At 39.0% G+C, this 22,133-nt stretch overlaps 1 protein-coding gene across 1 annotated transcript in view; it reads left to right on the top strand.

Moving 5' to 3' along the window:
- LOC126198657 (N(4)-(Beta-N-acetylglucosaminyl)-L-asparaginase-like) overlaps nt 1-14,900 on the top strand; it is a 133,356-nt gene extending 118,456 nt beyond the window's left edge. Inside the window, exons 5-6 of the mRNA XM_049935131.1 lie at nt 2,070-2,177; nt 14,646-14,900. Coding sequence (XP_049791088.1) covers nt 2,070-2,177; nt 14,646-14,874 — 337 coding nt within the window. The 3' untranslated portion in view covers nt 14,875-14,900. The remainder of the gene's footprint in view (nt 1-2,069; nt 2,178-14,645) is intronic.
- Nucleotides 14,901-22,133: the final 7,233 nt, after the last annotated feature.

Raw genomic sequence — 22,133 nt, 5'->3', positions numbered from 1 at the left:
CCAACATGTTGTGGTGCCCTAATCTTCCGTGTGCATGGCACAGTGCAATTTGAGTTCACAGCATTCCATCGGCAGCAGTCTCTTCACTTCCAACTTCTGGATGCCAAGATGGATGTGATTCTTTCCATTTTCTTCCTTGGATGTGAGCAGTGGTGGATACGGAAAAGCCTCAAGGAGGGGGTGCTAAAGATATCTGGAGCTACCTTTACTTTTACCGTAGTAAAAAGTAATCAAGTCACATGCAAAATTTAAGAAAGTTTTGTTTGAACTGGTTATAGACATATACAAGAGAATGTCATCTTATGATATAAAAAAGTTACAGTTGTGGTTCTCCTTTTTTAAATGATGAATTCTATGTGCCTATTCTTCCTGGCAAATTGGTTAATTACACCGTCAGTAGGACAATAAATGTCAGGGTGAGTGTTCAACAGAGCTAAGCCATTAAGTCGATCCTCCTTCATTGTCGACCTTAGTCGTGTCTTTGTATGCCGCAGTGTTCAAAAACTTCTTTCTACTGAAGCAATAGAGGCAGTTAGGCAAGCAAATATTTTGTACAGCATGTTCAAAGTAGGGTAGTCAGACTAGGACAAACTGACTACATTTGCATAACTGAATCACGATCATTAAGGGCATTTGTGCTCCTTTGCTTGTATTGAAGAATTTCTCCCCTTAGTCTCTTTTTAATCACAAAGAGTGATTCTTCTTCAAAGAATGGTAGTTCAGTTAAGCACTGATTAAATTTACATGCCAGACCATTACCGTCTGGTTTCAGTAGTTGTGAAGGCCGACTGGCGGGGCCGGTGCGGGTGGCAATTTGGGTGGCCCTGCAAGGGGGAGTCGCGCACCTCACATATATATCCACCACTGGATGTTAGTAGGAATTTGTGGTACCGCCAGAATCAAACCTGTAAGCACGTAGTTATTTGGATGTTGTACAAATCGTGAATATTCATCTTACAACTAAGATTATTTGCCTTGCTCTGTTTTGTGAGGTTGATATTCTGTACCATCCATATTATCTTAGTCAATTTTTATCATGCACCTCATAACATTCAAAAATATCTTCTCCTTCAGAATCTTCTTCTGGTGGTAAACTGTTCAAATAATTCAATAATTCTTCATCCAAACGAAAATACTGATGTGCAATAATAACCAGGAGTGCTACACTTCTGCAGAGCACAACAATGTACTGACAGAGAACAGCAACAAGTATGTTCATTCTTCCACCAAATAAAGTAAAATGGAAATAAATAGAGGGAACAAAGTCACAAGAATAATGAAGATGTAAAAGTCATTGTTGCATGTCTAGAGACATGGTACATAAAAAATGTCTGTTGAACTAGTTGCAGTCCTTCAAGGTAAAAATGTTTATAAGTTGTTCAGTTTTTGTAACAGATGTTCGTTTTTTTACAGAAATTATAAACCACCAAGTACATTAAAATTCATGAAATATAAGCCCACTGAATTGGAATGTACACTAGTTATTAAGTATTAAAAAACACTCAACAGTCAGATTGATCACTATGGTTCTCCTAGTGTCAGTCTGCATTTCACAGCTAATAAATTATGGTCGAAGTCCACATTTGGCCAAGAGATATTTTGAAGTTTAAAATCTGGTTTCCAAACTTCTTTCTAGAATAATATAATCAGTTCAAAACCTTTCTCTGTCTATAGCTCTCTTTCAGGTATACAATTTCTTTCATGATTCTTAAATTAATTGTCTGCAGTTGTTAAATTGTGCTCTTCTTGAAATTCTATCAGGCTTCTTTCCCTTTCATCCGTGCCCCCCTCCCCCCTCCCCCCAAAATTCCTTCCTCGTCTTTATTATCCTACTTGTTTCCTCCTCTTGCTTTCACCAATATTATGTTCAAGTCCCACGCCATAACTAAATTTTCACCTGCTGTAAGGTGCAGTTACCACTCACCATTCATCTGCAAGTGAGAGGTTGCATATCCTCACTTTTTTGCCCTTTACAGAATATTATTGAATATTTTTTCACAAAGTTGTAAAACTAATTATTCTTTACCCACTCACTGAATTTCACCCATGTGCTACTATCCAAATTTCAGAAGAGTTGGAGATTCTCCAATCCCTGGGGCAGGTGCATACGCAGACAGCAGTATAGGAGGAGCAGCTGCAACTGGTGATGGTGATATAATGATGCGATTCTTACCCAGGTATGTTCAAGATTATTCTTATCCAGTTTTTCATAACAGTTTGCCTTTCCATGAAAATCGAGCAGTCAGCCTCAAAATATGTGTAGAAATCTGCCTTTTGTAATATGACATACATTTGCAGGAGGATTTTATCCCTCAGCACTATGTACAAGGTATTAATGTAATTCACAGTAATTGCTGACAAACTCACCAGAATGTTTAACCTTCATCAAAAATTCTATCTTTACTCCTCACAAACCTACAAATTAACATAAAGTTGCAAGTTATGAGCTAGATTGGTCGATTAAATTAAGTTTAAATAAGCAGCAGAAATAAATTGCAGCTCATTTGTTCCAATATTCAGTTCCATTATAGAGGATAAGAGAAATAGGTCCGAGTGTCTAACACCCACTGAATGTGCAATTCTAAATGACTTGGAAATGCTCAAAGTTAACTGAAATTAATTAAAAATAATTAAAGTACAAAACCAAGCACATGGAAAAAACTAAAGTACTAGAGACTACCACTTGATCAAAATCAGCTAAATATCATCTACACTAACTATTAAAATATTCCTGAGTCCCTACTTGACCATCTACAAAAAAATTAAGGGCCCTTAATTATCCATCAGAAACTGCTCTGAGTGAAATCTTTGAATCATGGATGCAGCCGCTTGGGTTTCAAACTGACACAGTTTGAGTTAACATGACCAAAACCCACATCATTCTCAGTGTGCCCACTTACGTGCCTGCAATGGGCAAAGCTGGTTATTATAGTTTATATTTAGTGATATAAATTAATAGAGGGAAACATTCCACGTGGGAAAAATATATCTAAAAACAAAGATGATGTGACTTACCAAACGAAAGCACTGGCACGTCGATAGACACACAAACACAAATATACACACAAAATTCAAGCTTTCGCAACAAACTGTTGCCTCATCAGGAAAGAGGGAAGGAGAGGGAAAGACGAAAGGATGTGGGTTTTAAGGGAGAGGGTAAGGAGTCATTCCAATCCCGGGAGCGGAAAGACTTACCTTAGGGGGAAAAAAGGACGGGTATACACTCGCACACACACACATATCCATCCACACATATACACTTGTCTGCTTGTGTCTGTATATGTGTGGATGGATATGTGTGTGTGTGCGTGTGTATACCCGTCCTTTTTTCCCCCTAAGGTAAGTCTTTCCGCTCCCGGGATTGGAATGACTCCTTACCCTCTCCCTTAAAACCCACATCCTTTCGTCTTTCCCTCTCCTTCCCTCTTTCCTGATGAGGCAACAGTTTGTTGTGAAAGCTTGAATTTTGTGTGTATGTTTGTGTTTGTTTGTGTGTCTATCGACATGCCAGCGCTTTCGTTTGGTAAGTCACATCATCTTTGTTTTTAGATATAGTTTATATTTAGTGGTAGAGTTCATTTGAAATTTGTTGACAATATCGGATAAACATTCTCATACTAATAAAAATTTTAATAAACAACATAAGAATATGTTAATTAATGTAATTTGTATACAAAGCTGTGCTTATATTTAATTATTCTCTAACAACAGTGTCCTCTAGTTACATGATTTACACTATGTGATCAAAAGTATCCAGGCACCCCCAAAAACATATGTTTTTCATATTAAGTACATTGTGCTTGTTTCCTATGTGATAGTGAAGTGAAAATGTAAAGGGACATGTACAGCACAAAAGCATACAGGCCAACCTTATCTGTTGGCTGACAAAAACTGCCGACAGTTGAAGAGGGTCGTAATGTGTAATAGGCAGACATCTACCCAGACCATCACACATCAATTCCAAACTGCACCAGGATCCACTGTAAATACTCTGACAGTTAGGCAGGAGGTGAGAAAACTTGGATTTCATGGTCAAGCTGCTGCTCATAAGCCACACATCATGCCGGTAAATGCCAAACAACTCTTCGTTTGGTGTAAGAAGCGTAAACATTGGACAGTTGAACAGTGGAAAAACGTGTTGTGTGGAGTGACGAATCACAGTACACAATGTGGTGGTCCGAGGGCAGGGTGTGGGTATGGCAAATGCCGGTGAACATCATCTGCCAGCTTGTGTAGCGCCAACAGTAAAATTCAGTGGCAGTGGTGTTATGGTGTGGTCGTGTTTTTCATGGAGGGGGCTAGCACCCCTTGTTGTTTTGCATGACACTATCCCAGCACAAGCCTGATATAAAGATGATGTGACTTACCAAATGAAAGTGCTGGCAGGTCGACAGACACACAAACATACACACAGAATTCCAGCTTTCACAACAAACTGTTGCCTCATCAGGAAAGAGGGAAGGGGAGGGAAAGACGAAAGGATGTGGGTTTTAAGGGAGAGGGTAAGGAGTCATTCCAATCCCGGGAGCGGAAAGACTTACCTTAGGGGGAAAAAAGGACGGGTATACACTCGCACACACACACATATCCATCCACACATATACACTTGTCTGCTTGTGTCTGTATATGTGTGGATGGATATGTGTGTGTGTGCGAGTGTATACCCCTCCTTTTTTCCCCCTAAGGTAAGTCTTTCCGCTCCCAGGATTGGAATGACTCCTTACCCTCTCCCTTAAAACCCACATCCTTTCGTCTTTCCCTCCCCTTCCCTCTTTCCTGATGAGGCAACAGTTTGTTGCGAAAGCTTGAATTCTGTGTGTATGTTTGTGTTTGTTCGTGTGTCTGTCGACCTGCCAGCACTTTCATTTGGTAAGTCACATCATCTTTGTTTTTAGATACATTTTTCCTACGTGGAATGGTTCCCTCTATTATAACCATATATATATATGGGAAAAGTGTATCTAAAAACAAAGATGATGTGACTTACCGAACGAAAGCGCTGGCAGGTCGATAGACACACAAACAAACACAAACACACACACAAAATTCAAGCTTTCGCAACAAACTGTTGCCTCATCAGGAAAGAGGGGAAGGAGATTGAAAGACGAAAGGATGTGGGTTTTAAGGGAGAGGGTAAGGAGTCATTCCAATCCCAGGAGCGGAAAGACTTACCTTAGGGGGAAAAAAGGACAGGTATACACTCGCACACACACACATATCCATCCACACATATACAGACACAAGCAGTGTGGTGGGAGGTGTAAAACCTGTCCCATGCACCCTCCCACCACCACCTACTCCAGTCCTGTAACCCGGAAGGTGTACACGATCAAAGGCAGAGCCACATGTGAAAGCACCCACGTGATTTACCAACTGACCTGCCTACACTGTGATGCATTCTATGTGGGAATGACCAGCAACAAACTGTCCATTCGCATGAATGGACACAGGCAGACAGTGTTTGTTGGTAATGAGGATCACCCTGTGGCTAAAGATGCCTTGGTGTACAGCCAGCACATCTTGGCACAGTGTTACACCGTCTGGGTTATCTGGATACTTCCCACCAACACCAACCTATCTGAACTCCGGAGATGGGAACTTGCTCTTCAATATATCCTCTCTTCCCGTTACCCTACAGGCCTCAATCTCCGCTAATTTCAAGTTGCCGCCACTCATACCTCACCTGTCATTCAACGTCATCTTTGCCTCTTCACTTCTGCCTCGACTGACATCTCTGCCCAAACTCTTTGTCTTTAAATATGTCTGCTTGTGAGATGTCTGCTTGTGTCTGTATATGTGTGGATGGATATGTGTGTGTGTGCGAGTGTATACCCGTCCTTTTTTCCCCCTAAGGTACGTCTTTCCGCTCCCAGGATTGGAATGACTCCTTACCCTCTCCCTTAAAACCCACATCCTTCCCTCTTTCCTGATGAGGCAACAGTTTGTTGCGAAAGCTTGAATTTTGTGTGTATGTTTGTGTTTGTTTGTGTGTCTATCGACGTGCCAGCGCTTTCGTTTGGTAAGTCACATCATCTTTGTTTTTAGATATATTTTTCCCACGTGGAATGTATCTTAACAATGTATATTCTTTAGCCTATTGTCAAAAACAAGTACATTTACTGATTCATAATCAGAAGTTAATAATGTACAACAAACTGTTAGTACAGTTTTATTGATAATAAATGATGATTCATTCTGAATACATTTCTAATACTGTTTTTCTGACTTTTGTGTAGAATTCAGTTATGAAGTTACAATAGCAATAACTTTCATAAAATCATCAATTACATCTTGATTTCATGTTGGATTTTATTCCTGATATTTATTGAGATACAGTACAAAATCTCAAAAGGGAATTTCAGGTTAAAGTTCTGTATGATAATTTCATAGCATCAAAATGACCGAAAATCAATAGTGTTTACATCAGAATGTTCGAGAATCATTAATGAAAAAGATAATTACAACTTATGTAATTGGTTGTTCATTATTGACACAATACATAAAGTGCACACGTCATGTTAAATACATCAGATGACTGATAAATGTTCCAGAAGTCCATTTTTAGGTAAATTGAAATTTAGAAATTTTGGTAATTAATTATTGTTTTAATTGCAACATAGATATTTCTCATAACATTTCTATGGGAATGTAATAATGCAGTCATGAAAATGAAGTGATAAATCCTGCTGAAATTTACAACAATGTGTTAATTCACATCATCAGGTCTTCTAACTAATTATAACTTTCTGTTAATTACAGTTAAATGATCTAAAATAATGTTAATGATGTTGATTCAGTATATAAGTGAACCATGCAGTTTAATTTGCTGATAGAAACTAAGAAAAACTATACTTTCTACCTTTTTTCCATTACATATTGTGGATTGGGTAATATACAATCTGCTAAACTTTTAGTGCTATCAAAGCATTCATTAACTACCCTACAACTTGTCCTATTACAACATACAATATAACAGCAGCCCTTTATGAGTTTTCTTTCTACCCAGACAAATGGTAATATACTGTTGTGATTGTGGTGGGCATCAAGGGAGAGGGCGTCCTTATGGGAATTGAGGACAGATGACTGGCACATGCAGTGCTGCCTTTTGTTATTGTGTTGGGATTGGCAATAGATCCATGCTCCCAGATGTTAGACTGGCTCCTTTCCGCAGCTCAGTCAGGACTGAACAAGGCAGTGACAATAAAAATTGAAGACATCATTTCAGAGCAATTATGTTAAGGATGTATCTATCTTGACTGCCACCCAGCACCGAAATAGCAACCGCACCAAGGTATTGCCATAATTTCCCATGAACAGTGTGACAACTACGAAAAATCAAGATATAGTGATTGCTAAAGCTGCAGTACTTCTCATCTTAGTCGGCAATGTCAGATCTGCAATTTAGTGGAGTCGTAGATAGTAAGAGATTTCTATACTGAATAAAAAGGCTGTACCCAGATTACAGGAGGGGGCAAAGTTGCCCCCTTTTGCCATCCCAACCTTCTCCCTCCCCCTGGTAGACACACTTGATGTTTACTAGGATTAATTGATGGATAGTGGAGGCCTTAGGGGCAAGGGATTTCTTTAATGAATTTTTTACTGTGCAATGGAGTGTGTGCTGATATGAAACTTCCTGAGATATTAAAACTGTATGCTGGTCTGAGACTTGAACTCAGGACTTTCCCTTTCACAGGCAAGTGCTCTACTGAGTCTCAGCCTAAATTTTAATTTTCCAGTAAGTTTAAGGGATTTCTTCCCACTGCAGATGCATCTTCCATAGATGGCCAGTGTATTTTTTGGTGTGGAGGGAATGGCAGCTATTAAATTCTAGCTACTGTAAATAGGTAGTGGGTTTGATATGGTGACAAGATGTTGGGCTGGAGCAATCAGAAGTCAACATCCAAGAAGAAGTGAGGAGAGAAGGTGTTGAGGCTGAGCAGGAATTGAGGATAGATTGCCTTGCCCCATGGTCCATATTGTGAAGACATCATCAATGAATCTGAACCAGACAAGAGTTTTTGGTATTCTGGTTGGCTACATGGTTTTCTCTAGATGGCCCATGAACAGTTTGGCATTGGAGGGAGCAATGGAGGTGCCCATGGCCATACTGCAGATTTGTTCATTTATCTACTCCTCAAAGGAGAAGTAATTATGTGTGAAGTTGTAGTTAGTGAGATACATAAGGAATGAGTTGGTGGGTTTGAATATGGAAGGATGAGAGATGTAGTATTTTAAAGTGGCAAGGTGGTGGTGGTGGTGGTGGTGGTGGTGGTGGTGTATAGGAAGGTAGAGTTAACACATCAGGGACCCAGATGTTAATAGAGTGGTGGTAGTTGAAAGTTGGTGAAAGATGATGTTGATGTCTTTGTTTGGGAGACAAGGCTGTGGGCAGTTGGTTGGAGGTGTTGCTCATCAACATTTGGTGGAATCACAGTAACCAATACAATGGGTCATCAAGGTATTGTTGTGTTTGTGAATTGTCAGAATGTTGCCAGTATCCCTCACTAATCTGATATTAGAGAAACACATCTCCATGGCACAGTCATCCCTGAACTTACCTCTGCTCTCTCTCTCTCTGCAAGGTACTTTTACTGTGAAATCCCAACTATTGAGCTCTATCTCCTAAATTGATGCTTGACCTCCAACAAGTGGAAGAGCAGTCAGCACATCACCTCCTAAAGTTTGTCAATTTATTGACATCTTATCCCCATCTGAAAGCACTGCTATGTACCAATACCCATCCAACCTCAGAGATTCCCCTCGTAGCACCCAAATCTAGCCTTAGTGACCTTTTCCATCTTCCACATCCACCAAAGCTCCCTCTCAACTTACAGCTTAAATAAACTTAAACACTATTACAAACTGTCCACCAGAAGCCTTATGTCTACAGAAGTTTCATTCCTATCGAAAGTTCTTGCTTTCAGTCCTGCACTCAAGTTCGATCATGCTGGACTTTTCGAAGACTTACTCTCCTCTCGATCAATGCAGAGAAACACTTTTTTCCCCACTGAATCCTGACCCTGAATCTTTCCATGTTCATACCACCATCCAAACATGACACTCTCGCTCCTCCTGCCTAACCACTCCCTGATAACTTTCTGGGAAATTCTTACCTTCAACTGGCCTCCTCCTCCTTTTCCAGGAGTACAAGCCTCTCAGCACAGGAAATAGCAGCCATTCTCAACCCCAAGACAGATCCTTCACACAGAGAAAGGCTTCACTACTGCCTTGACCAATTACAGAGAGTACTTTGACATATAAGCACTGTCATAGTGATCCCATCCCAGAAGTCCATCATAACCTCCAATCCCTCCTAAAATCCTTCGTCCTATCCTAGAATCAGTCTCCAGTATCCATCTTCCTCCTTACCCCAATAACACCACCTGCACATGTAACTAAATGCTTCCCAACAATGTTATGAAAAGGATAGTTGCAACTCACCATATAGTGGAGATGCTGAGTCACAGATAGGCAAAACAAAAAACTGTCAGAAAGTGAGCTTTCGGCCAGCGAGGTGTTTGTGGGAAATAGACAACATAAACTACATGGTGAGTAGCACTATCATTTTCATATTATTTACATTCCATTGTTTCTTAAATGTTTCCCAAGATCCACAACCCCAACAACCCTGGATGTCCCATTGGTGCTGGTTACTTTGCTCCCACTGAAAAATATCTGCTCTACTTGATCAACACTTCCAACCAAGTGCCTGCAGCTTTACCTCCCATATTAGTTACATAAACCACTTGCTTTACTGATTCTCAACCATTCCCATTGTATTAGTTGCCCTGGGGGGAACAGTATTTATTCATATGGAATTACGAACAATGCAGTGAATTGAGACTTTTATGATTCTTGAAAGACATACATAAAAATACCTAGAGAAAACATTTATCATCAACATAATCGTATTTAAAAACAACAAAATTAAATTTATTATGTATATTATTATCCTTTGTTCTGTGTTAAAAATATTAATAACTGTGAAACAGTCGAATCATTTTATGTAATTACTCTTTCTGGTGGATGAGTATAGATGTGAGAGACATTGCAAGTGTACTTATGTTGCATTTTGGTTAAATATATGTGCTCATTTGTATATCTTTAGCATCCCTTTATGTTAGGAAACTAATAACATATTTTTCATAGAATTGGAACACGCAATATAGCATGAGCCTAGGACTAATTGTTGTCAGCCATTTGCACGGCTGCAACATTTTATTTGAATATTGCCTGCATTAAGCAGCATAGAGCTGCAGAAATAACTTACAAAGTTTGCGCTTTAATTATATGAAATGAAATGATCGTATGGCATTTCTGGCCAGGAGGCCCCCATCCGGAGAAGTTCGGCTGCCGAGTGTGAGTCCTTTTACAGTCAATGCCACGTTAGGTGACTCGTGTGCTGCCAATGAGGATAAAATGATGGTGAGGACAACACAACACTCAGTCCACAAGTGGAGAAAATCTCCAACCCAGCCGGGAATCGAACTAGGGCCCACTGCGTGGGAGGCAAGCACGTAAGCGCTCAGCTAAGCAGGTGGACACTTTAATTATACTATTTAACTTTAGTGCCACTTTAATTCATTTTCAATGATTAATAGCAGCTTTTATTAAAATCTTGTTGTTGCCACATAATGGGTATCTTTTATCTCCCCCTACGTAAATTCACATAAATTAACTTACTCCGAAATGATCAGTGATAAACATGCCATATCTCTACGCAAACCCATGGCATTAAAGCACTATTAATTTCAATGAAATTGCAATGCGAAACAAACTTGAGATATTTTGTTAACATATGAGCTAGTATGGTGCCTCACACCGCTTTCTCTACGTGTTTTATATTGCGGCATTAAACCTTCAAATAATATACCTACAAAAGAAAAGAACTGTGTAATTTGCCCGTGATAAGTTTTGTTGTCCCTTTAGAGTGTGTGGCATCATTTGATGTGTAATTATACATATATGTGTCTACAAATCATACAGTTTAATGAACTGCACATGTACACACAATTAAATCACACTACTTGATGTACAGAATGGATCACAACAAAATACAAAATAAAAACAGCACACTAACACCCCATGTTTGGCACCAGTGTGCTGCTTTTTTATTTTTTAATGTGTGTGTCGTGTTTTGTTCCGTGCAAGTGGTAGCCTTTAATTGTGTGGACATGTGCAAATGAACGCCTCATTCACTTGAAATATATGATAAGCAATCACATCTCTACTCTTAAAACTCTTCAGACCTGCAGTGGCTTTCACTGTATCACCAGGATACTGCACAATTGCAGCAGTGACCCAGCTGTTACCATGCTGAGGTGTATCTTTCTGCGTAAATGCAAAATTCAGAACCCACCCGCAAAACACTGACGAGCCATGTTGCACTCAGACGTTACCACTTGTAGTAACGTCCATAGCACCAATGGCCTTATAGAACATCACGCGAGAATGCCTAAATCTCTTCCTATAGTAGGGCACCTCCGTTTGCATCCAATGCTGTTGCACATGCAGCTGCACGGCAGCTGATTCCGTCTTTCCAGATTCATTACTTATATAGCCTCAAGCTGGTCTTCAGCCTTCAGCTTCTGCCCAGACCAGATGCAGACTAAAATCCCGCATGTCCCCTAGTAAAACTAGAGTCTTGTGCAAGTGCCACATGCAAAGTGATGTCAGCGTAATACTGCGCATGTGCAGATCATGTGCTGCAGCTCACAGAGGTGCTTCACACAGAGAGCATCCTAGAGTGCCCCTGAGAGCTAAAACATCAAGAAGAATCACTTCTCAGCTTCTCGGCTGATCGACACATGTGCAAATGAACACATATATTTAACAAAAATGCAACGTAATTACGCTTATAATGTCTCTCATGTCCACCCTCATCCAAGATCAACACCAGAGTAAGTAATTACATGAAATCATTTGACTGTTTCACAGTTACTAATATTTTTTAACATAGAATAAAGTGTAATATACATAATATATTGATATTGTTTTGAAATACAATTATGTTGAATAATAAATGTTTTTTCTGTGCATTTTTACATATGTCTTTCAAGAATCATAAAAGTTTTAATTCATTGCTTTGTTTGTAATTCCATATGAATAAATATTGCTCTCCCCAGGGCAAACAGTACACCGCCCCATTATCATTTGTATCCCTACTTGTTACTGTTGATACCACCTTCAGATACATCATCTCCCTTTATACATTGCCTTGCTGCTTCCAAACAGTGTTATTCTGATTCCAAACCCACCACATCACTCCTTATACATCCACATCCTGACACATAACCACTTCTCCTTTTGCAGCATGGGAGCACCCTCCTTTGCTAACCTGTTTATGGGCCATTTAGAGGGAACCTTCACAAGTACCCAAAATCACAATCCCTTATCTGGTTTACATTCACTGATGGTATCTTCATTGTTTGGACACAAAACCATGACACCCTATCCTCATTCCTCCAAAGGCTCCACACTTTCTCTCGTACCTGATTAAAACATGCTTCCCACACATCTTCTTGCACACTGACCTTGTGACCTCACAAATTCTTGGCTGATGCATGTATGTACTGTCACAACTGGTGAGAGTTTAGCACCACAAATTCGATTTTACCCAAGAAAGTTTGGGGATGCAAATACTTACCTTTGTTCTTGCTCATCACCATGAAGCTGAGAATATGTTACTTATTCCTCCAGGTTCTGAACAGCACCTTTGCAGTGTTAGCATTATGGATATTTTTAATAAAGCAGAAGTAAGTTTTAAACTTCTCTGTGTTTCAGTATTTCACCTTCTGGGCACCAAATTTGTTGCACTTTCACATAGCCAATATACTTTCCACATATGATCTTACTTATTATATTAGTGTAACTGATGGTTGTCAAAATTTAAATAAAATTAAAGAATAACTTTAATATTTTGCTAACGTTTCCCAATTTATGTGCAATGAAAGCCTTCCATTTCAGTTTAATTTAGCTTTCCTTTTTACAATAGTTTATTTGGATTGGTTGTTAGTTTCTTGTGAACATGACATTTTAATTTTATATATTGTTTTGGTGTTACAAAAATTCAAAACTAAAGGCAGAATTGCTGTGTATGTGAATTGAGCATGTTTCTAAAATTTGATGTAAGATGTAAAATCAGAATTTGAGATTTGCATTTTATCCAATTTTAACAGAATCTATAATAGTCTGGAGTTGAGGCTATTTGCTGATATATAAATTATTGCAAGATAACCAATTTTTATAAACACATAAAATTCAAATCTGTTTCACAAAAAATTGCATCTGAGCTAATTCATTTTTAATCTGATTTGACTTTTCTATTTCTTGCACAAGATGTGCCATAATCTAAGTATATTAAGATTCGATTACAAATAAACAGCTTTCTTAGATGTGATATATAAATATATAAGTGTGTGTAACTACCACATGTAAGAAAACTTGCTGTCTTTGAAAAATGTACAAAAATATAAAGCACAAATTATATGACTCCATGACAATAAATTTCTAAACATAAATGACTTTTGTCTGCCAACATTTGGGCATTTAAAAAAAAAAAAAAAAACACTATATGTCAATGTTCGATACATGGCCTATTTCATCACAACTGTGACCTCTCTGATGATGGCTCTGTTTAAATGTCTGTCTAACCATCAACAGTATTTGTATTTTGATAGCTCCCAGCTTTCACACAACAAATTATCACTTCCATGCAGTCTGGCCACCCATGTCTGTAGTGTCGAGAAATCCCTTGCCTACTATGCTGAATTTCTTGCTAAGAACTTTAATTACTTTCTGCAACAATCACAACAATTTCAATACAATATTACTGGTTTCAGCCTTCACTGACTATTTTTATATGGTTGACTCCTATATGCTTTTGGTGCTTAACAACTCTTGTCACTTGGATCCTCCTCCAACACCTACTTCTCTGAATTACGTAGATGGGAGTTGTTTTTGCAGCACACTCTTCAGTCGTGTAATTCTCTGTGCCTCAGTCTCCACAAGCCCCTGACCCAGGTCCTTAATTTCTCCTGACATACTCTCTTTTTGCCATCTCCCCTTCCTGTTTTGTATCTACCCATCCCAATTCACTCCTCCAAGTCATCATGTGTTGCACACAACACCCAGTAGCATGATTTAGTAGTCAAATGGTGGCAGCTGCATTGTCAATGGTTTTATTCACTGTAGTTACTGTAACATGTGGTTGATGGTGGAAGAATATCTTCACCATACATCTTCAGTGATGTGTTAAGTTCATTCATGGATGTATGCAGACAGAAACAAAATTTCAAAGCTGCATTATATTCACTAGCCATGTTATGTTTTAGCACTATTATCATTCAGAAGCTGTGTTCCCTTTTCTCTGGGCTTCGTACACAAATTTTAATATTGCTAACTTGATCTGTTCTTAATTTACTATATAAACCTGAATAGCAGAAGCGTTGAGTCAGCACTTTTCAACAAGTCAGTACTTATGCTTTCAGTGAGTTGTCGCCTTTGCACCTGAATTATTTAAATTACTCCTCATTATTTATTGACTTGCACTCAAAAATAGTGGTACAGGGTCTAAGTTTCATTATGTAAATATTATGTGGTGTTCATGATGCCTGCTAAAATAAAACTTGTCCTTTTTTCCCCAGCTTCCTTGCAGTTGAGCTGCTCCGTAAAGGTTCATCGCCCTCAGAAGCTGGTGAAGTTGCTATTCGGAGGATAGGTTCCTACTATCCTGAGTTCAAAGGTGGTATTGTAGTTGTACGAAACAATGGAGAGTATGGTGCAGCTTGTCATGGATTGGACTTCTTCCCATTTTCAGTTAGGAACTTGTACTTAAGTGAAGTAACTGTTCAAAATGTGAGCTGTGTTTCCTAAGCATACTAATAAAGTTTCCTAAATTATTTTGTCATTGAGCTTTGATTTAGAGAGAGAGAGAGAGAGAGAGAGAGAGAGAGAGAGAGAGAGAGGGCGCACAAAGAAACCTTCCCTGCCACTTATGTAATGGTTGCAAGATAAATATGTAGCATATGTAATCCGTGTACATGACATAAATGCCCTGGAAATAAAGCTGTGTATAAAATATTCCTTAACTGTCCACAAAGATAGAGAACACTGATCTTAGATTCTATGTATCTTAGTTACTTTTTTTGTCCTACATATTTTTAAAAATCTGAAACTCCATTCATTCATATTATTTTATTCACTGTTCAGCAGAGTCATTATTGTCAGCACTTGAGAGCTACATTTCTTTAATGTATGAGGCAGGACCCAAAAATAACCAGAATTTCTTTCTAGAAAGCATATGCTTTATTGTTTTCAAATACAACCTTAATCGCCTTTGAAGTACTCTCCATAAGCATTAATACACTTGTTCAAACGTTAATTCCATGTTCGAAGCACCTTTTAATTCATTCTCTTTGTTACCTGCTAGCTTTTTCATGACATTGCATTTTACGTCTTCCACATCTGCAAAACACTTCCCTCTCAAGTCTCTCTTCATCCTCAGGAATAGGAAGAAGTCCGAGGGTGCTAAATCCGGCGAATAGGGCGCATGGGTCAAGGTAGTCGTCACTGGCGAACGCTGAGAGTCGTGTGCGCGGGAGCGTTGTCGTGATGCAGGAACCACACACCAGAATCCCACAAAGCCGGATGTTTTCACGACAAACTTCTGTGAAGCCGTTTCATAACCTCCAAATAGAATTATTGGTTTACTGTCTGGTTTTCAGGGACAAATTCAGAATGTACGATCCCTTTGATGTCAAAAAAACAGATCAACATCGTTTCCACATTCACTTGTCGAGCTTTTTTTGGTCGAGGGGAGCTGACTTCCATTGTTTTCCATTGTTTTGTTGTTTACTTTCTGGGTCATACCCATAGCACCATGACTCATCACCTGTAATGATTTTGTTGAAAAAATGTGGATCATCTTTGAACGCATGAAAAAGGAACTGTTTGTAATTGCTATGACCTTAGGTTTCATGTTTTTGTGGATCATTTGTATGATTATTCGTAATAATGTGGAATGAGTCATTTTACAAACACATTACACATACATATGTAAATATGGCTACATACTGATCATATATGTAGTACTGTTGTGAGTTAATATTTTTTGCCCATCACCTTTACACATTACAACATTAGAAATTCTTCTACGGAACAGAATAGGAGGAGTTGTTAAGCAGAAACTTTTTCAGTTTATTTTCAAATTTAACTTTGGTGTCTGTCAGACATTTTATTCCACTGGTTAAGTGATCAAAAGTTTTGGTGACAGCATTGTGCAACCCTTAAATTCATGTCAAGTAATGAATGTCATTATCTATTCTGGTATTGTAATTCAGTATATCATTGTCACTTTTGAACTGTGGTCGATTATGTGCAACAAACTTGATGAGGGAAGTGGTCACAATGCCTGACTCCTTAAACAGATATCTACAAGATGACTGTGGGTGAGCAGCACATATTATTCTTACAACTCTGTTTAGAGAAATGAACACTTTCTTTGTTGAAGTTGACTTACCCCGGATGATCATCATCATTGTGGCCCCAGAACATTATTTCATATTGATCTGTGCATGGTATCACTATGTTCCAAAAAGCCACACAAGAAAATGTGATTTTTCAGGAGGTCATATCTCGGGTTCTATTGGCACAGAGATAAGGGATCGAGTGGTTTGGATAGCCCTTGGCCTAGCAAACATTTTTATGCCTCTCAGAAGAATGGCTAAGTATGATGTCATAATTTAAACATTACACACTTCCTCCAGATCAGGAAACTAAGCAAACCAGTTGGTTCTTTTGCATTATGTGCATTCTAGGGTAGGCTTTAGACAGCTTATAAAAGCAACAGTTATGAAGCTTTGCACAGATGTGTTGGGCAATGTCTCTTGTATTCCCGTCGATTGCGTCATGTTGCTCTTTTCAGTTCTGAGAGCACAGTGACCACATAAGGATGCCTAGTAAATAGTGTCTCCTACCAAGTGTGAGAGCCTGGCGAGAGATTTTGCCTGATGTAATGCAGCCCACATAATACAACTGTCATGCATTTCCTTCTTGATGACAGTTCTCAGGCGCACTCTGCAGGGGCAATGAAGATGCTCCTGTGGCGTGATCGATTGGGAAGTGTTTGATCACCCACAATAGAGCCCATAATTGCCTCTCCCTGAGTTTCAGCTCTGATGACATGAATCTCTGGCTATGAAGAAAGCATTTTGGCACAGACAATGAGCTGCAGACCAGTGTAGAGAATTGACGGCAAGCACAGGCAGCTGCCTTCTGTGGCAATGGTACTGGAAAGTTGGTACAACGCTATGACAGTTGTCTTAGTTGGGACAGTGACTATGTAGAGAAGAAGTAGCTGGAAGGTGTAGCTAACTGTTGTAAATAAAACATTTTTGATTTTTACAATGGTTTCCATTTCATGACCAATCAGACCTTGCTTTCAGAATAGCCCTCTTAGTTTTAAATGACATAGTGAACACATGGCAAGGATTCTGAGGTAGCCAAACTGTGTGTGTGTGTGTGTGTGTGTGTGTGTGTGTGTGTGTGTGTGTTTTTTCCACCAATAAATCTGTATGGTTTGATATCTGTGTATAATGGGCCCTTTGTGCCCAAACGGGTGGTCTTCACCTGGAAGTTATTCAGTGGTGTCACCTGGTGACATCAGCACCTTATAAAATATTATTTATATTATTTAATCATCCAAAATTCTTTGTATTTTCAAATCAAACACAGCATTATTTGGTATACTGTAGGTTTAGCCAAAAATATCTGGCATTGGCAGCCAGAGACAGTGGGATGAAGGCCTTTTTGGCTGAAAGTTTACTTGTTTGACAGTCTTTTTGTTTTTCCTATCTGTGAATCAACATCTCTGATATAGTGTGTGGCAATCGGTTCTTTTCATAATATTGGTATTTTAATGTAAAGTAGTCCAAAGTGAACTTGCATTGGATGGGAGACAGTTTTATGTTAGCCTTGTATTATGCATACTCGTTTGTTGTTTACGTTTCGAAGTATACTGGCAAACTGTCAAAACTTTACTAACCTAAATAATTCATTTTATATAAGCAGCGGACCCTACTGTAATTGGGAGGGAGGGGGGGGGGGGGAGAGGGAGAAGGGAACCAACTGAAAATTGCTCCTGTTGGAACATATGAAAAGGTGAGTTTGCACCTCTTTAAGACTGACAGAAAAGTGAGGAACCAGCTGTCTCAAACATCATTCTACCATCTCGACAAAAAATTTTGGTATGCAAACAAATTCACCTTTTCTTTTTCCTGAAAGAGAGTAGTAGAGTGATGGAGACAGAGGAGGAGAAGGCAACGGTGATGGTAGGAAAGAGAAATGGATGAAGGCAATAGCAGCGGGAGCCTGAGAGAGTGGAAGTAGTGAAGGTCAGATGCGTCAGTAAAAAAGAAAAAGAGATGGATGGAGATAGTAGCAGTGGGAACAAAAAAAAAAAAAAAAAAAAAAAAAAAAAAAAAAAAAAAAAAGAGAGAGAGAGAGAGAGAGAGAGAGAGAGAGAGAGAGGAGTGGAAACCGTAGGTGGGCTTTGGGGCATCAGGGCACCCCGTCCTGACTGGCGAACTTGAACACAAAAAGTTTGCCCACTTTCTCCATCCCCTATACTCGCGTATCAGAAGGTTTGTAGTCTAGGGGTCAAAACCTTGAGCCAACCATCCCCAAGGGCATGTGTGGAGAAGAGACTGCAGACTGTAAGCAAGCAAGAAAGAGAGAGTGAGTGCCAATAGGAGACAAAGACAATTGGCTGTGGGACAGAGAGATAGTGAATGTGGCAGAAGAGAAGACTGTAGTAATGAAGAGCGGGGGAAAGAAAGATAGGAGAAAGTGTCAATGATAGGGAGCTGAGTATAAAGGATTCACTACAAAAAAGAGATTGGGTAAAAGAATTTAGAACATTCTATTTTAAAAGAATGCAAATATGATCATGTGCCTAAATGTTTTGTGAGGAAGGTAGAGTGAGGATAGAGGCAGCTGGTTCTAAATGAAAATGCTCTAAATATGTCAACTTACTGATTTCTCTCTTTCCCAAGATTTGCAATGATTCGAAGTGCAAAATATGGCTTAACTATGTTGTTTTAGGAATTCCAAAATGTGTTCTTTCCTGTTTAAATTCTCATCAGTATAGGGACACAAAAATCTTGATGTTTCTACAGTAGATATTATTTCCTCATTTATTTATTTTTCAGCTAATTCAATCTATACAAGATGTAGCCTCTTTAAGTTATTAATTTTTAAGAGGTGTTTCTATGCATCTCTGTCCGCTGCTGTCTTCTGCCAGTTGAAGCCCACAACTTTCCTGAGTTCCTTATCCCAGCGATCAGGTGGTCTCCGTTTTTCTCTGGGACTCCACTCTAAAACTGATTTTGTCCATCTTCCATCCTTTCGTGCAATATGTCCTGCCCACTGCCATTTTAGAGTCTTAACCCGTTCTATAATATCTTTTACTCTTGTTAAAGCTCGTATGTCTTCTCTTTTCTGCTGATCTTTCTTAGTGAGACCTAACATTGACCTTTCCATAGCTCTCTGAGCAGTTCTAAGTAAGTTTCCTTTTGAAAAATTAATTTGAAGTCCAGTTTTCACACCCGTACGTTAAAACCGATAAGGCACTGATCAAAAACTGTGTTCTTTATGTAGACTGGCATGTTAGATTTGAAAACTGTTGCATTCCTTCCATAAGCCCTCCAACCCAGTTTAATTCGATGAAAAATTTCAGGTTTCAAATCTCCTTCTGTGTCAATTAATTGCCCCAGATAAACTTATTCTGTAACATTGTTTAGGATGTTGCCATTCAGTGTTACTTGTCCTGCAGCTACCCACTTACTAAGCATTACCTTAGTTTTGGAGTGATTTATTTTAAGTCTAACTTCCTGGCAATGATCTGTTAAGTCTTTTATAGAGGACTGCATTTCCATCTTACTGTTAGCTAGGACCACTATATTATCAGTAAATCTCAGGTTGGTGACCCTTTTACCAGTTATACTTATTCCTCTGTTGTTCCAAATAATTTTTGACATAGCCATCTCGAGAACTGCTATAAATAACTTCAGGGATACAGGATCACCCTGCTTTACTTCTTTTCCAATGGGAAATTCACACTTGTTTTTTTCCTGTGTTGATAGATGCTACAGATGTGTCATAAATGTTGCACAGTATGTTTATATACTTTGTTTCCATTCCTTGCTCGGCCAGTGCTTGTATGCTGCAGTGTGGCTGACAGAATCAAAGGCTTTCTCGAAGTCAATGAAGGCTATGCTTAGTGGCATTTCATACTCATTTGCTCGACTAATTACCTCACGCAGTGTGTTTATATGGTCAGTTGTACTGAAACCACTGTGGAATCCAGCTTGTCCTATGGTCTGTGCAGTTTCCACTACCATTTTAATGTGATTTATCAGGACTTTAGTGAACACTTTATATATAACACAAAGTAAGCTAATGGGGCAGTAGTTCTTCAGATCGTGAATACTTCCCTTCTTATGTAGTAAGATTATGTTTGTTTTGTTCCACCAGGTCAGGATGCTGCCATTCTGTATACACAAAGTAAAGACTTTAGCCAGGTGTTTCTCTGTTTCCTCCCCTGTAAGCTTGAGTATGTCAATTTTCAGACCACCATGACCCCCTGCTTTACCATTCTGCATCTCGTTTATAGCTTTTCTTATTTAATCGGGGAGGATTTTGGGGACTTCATCACCATCATCTGCATAAGGTTTTCCTAGTGGTTCATGTGTTCTTTCATACAATTTTTTTTATTTCTTCCTTTTCTGTTTTCCTCATATTGTATCATTGATGAAGTAACTCTAGATGTGCAGAATGAGTATGTTGTGTCGTTTTGAAATTGAGTGAAACCATTCACAGAAACCCATTCAATAACACTTTTAAGAACATTATTTACTGTTTGTGTGTGTGTGTGTGTGTGTGTGTGTGTGTGTGTGTGTGTGTTTGGACTGGTTACAATACTAACATTATCTGCAAAAATAACTAATTTTGAAACTTCCTGGCAAATCAAAACTGTGTGCCGGACTGAGACTCGAACTTTGGACCTTTGCCTTTCGTGGGCAAGTGCTCCACCCACCGAGCTACCCAAACACAACTCATGACTTGTCCTCACAGCTTTACTTTCGTCAGTACTTCATCTTCTTCTTCTTACCTCTTCATCATCTGCAGAGCTAGATGGCATATAAACTGGTAATACTGTGATGGTTGCGGGCTCCGTCTCCATCTTGGCTAAAATAATGCATTCACTGTGCTGTTCATAATAGCTTACTTGCACTCTTATGTTCTTATTCATTATTAAACATACTCCTGAATTACCTCAATTTGATTTTATATTTATAAGCCTGTATTTATAACTCTGTATGTAGTGCTGCTCCTCTTGGCACCAAACTTCACTAATTCCCGCTTATCTAAATTTAACCCATCCCTTTCCTTTTTTAATTTTTCTGACCTACCTGCTCAATTAAGACATCTACCATTCCACGCTCCAATCCATGGAATGCCAGTTTTGTTTCTCCTCATGACGACATCCTCGTAAGTAGCTCCTGCCCAGAGATCTGAATGGGGGACTGTTTTACCTCTGTAATATTTAAGACGATGCTATTGTCATTTAATCACAAAGAAGAGATGCATGCTATTGGAAAAAATTACAGTTGCAATTTCCCCTGCTTTCAGCCATTCGCAGTACCAGCACAACAAGGTCATTTCAGTTGCTGTAACAACGCTGCTTTGCCTCTACAAGAACCACACATTTGTCTGGTCCCTCAACAGATATCCCTCCATGGTGGTTGTACCTATGGTACAGCTAACTGTGTTACTGAAGCACGTAAACCTCCCCACCAGTGGCAAGGTCCATGGTTCATGGGGGTTGGGGGGGGGGGGGTGTTATGGCTCTTTATGGGATGTAAAATATAGATACTTCTTGATATATGTTGGCTAATGCATTCTCTAAGATTCAACACAATAAAAGGCTGCATGAATGGAAATGTCCACAAGCAAACCTGCAATACAAATTAAATTGTGGTTAAATAGTAAAAACATCATATACAACTGATTTAGTTCACTTACATTATATGAAACTGACTTGTGCAACTGCTCAAAGTGGCTACACAGATAGT

Source organism: Schistocerca nitens, chromosome 8 (assembly GCF_023898315.1).
Source record: "Schistocerca nitens isolate TAMUIC-IGC-003100 chromosome 8, iqSchNite1.1, whole genome shotgun sequence".
Classification (NCBI taxonomy): Eukaryota; Metazoa; Arthropoda; class Insecta; order Orthoptera; family Acrididae; genus Schistocerca; species Schistocerca nitens.
This window is presented reverse-complemented; position numbering and strand designations above follow the sequence as displayed.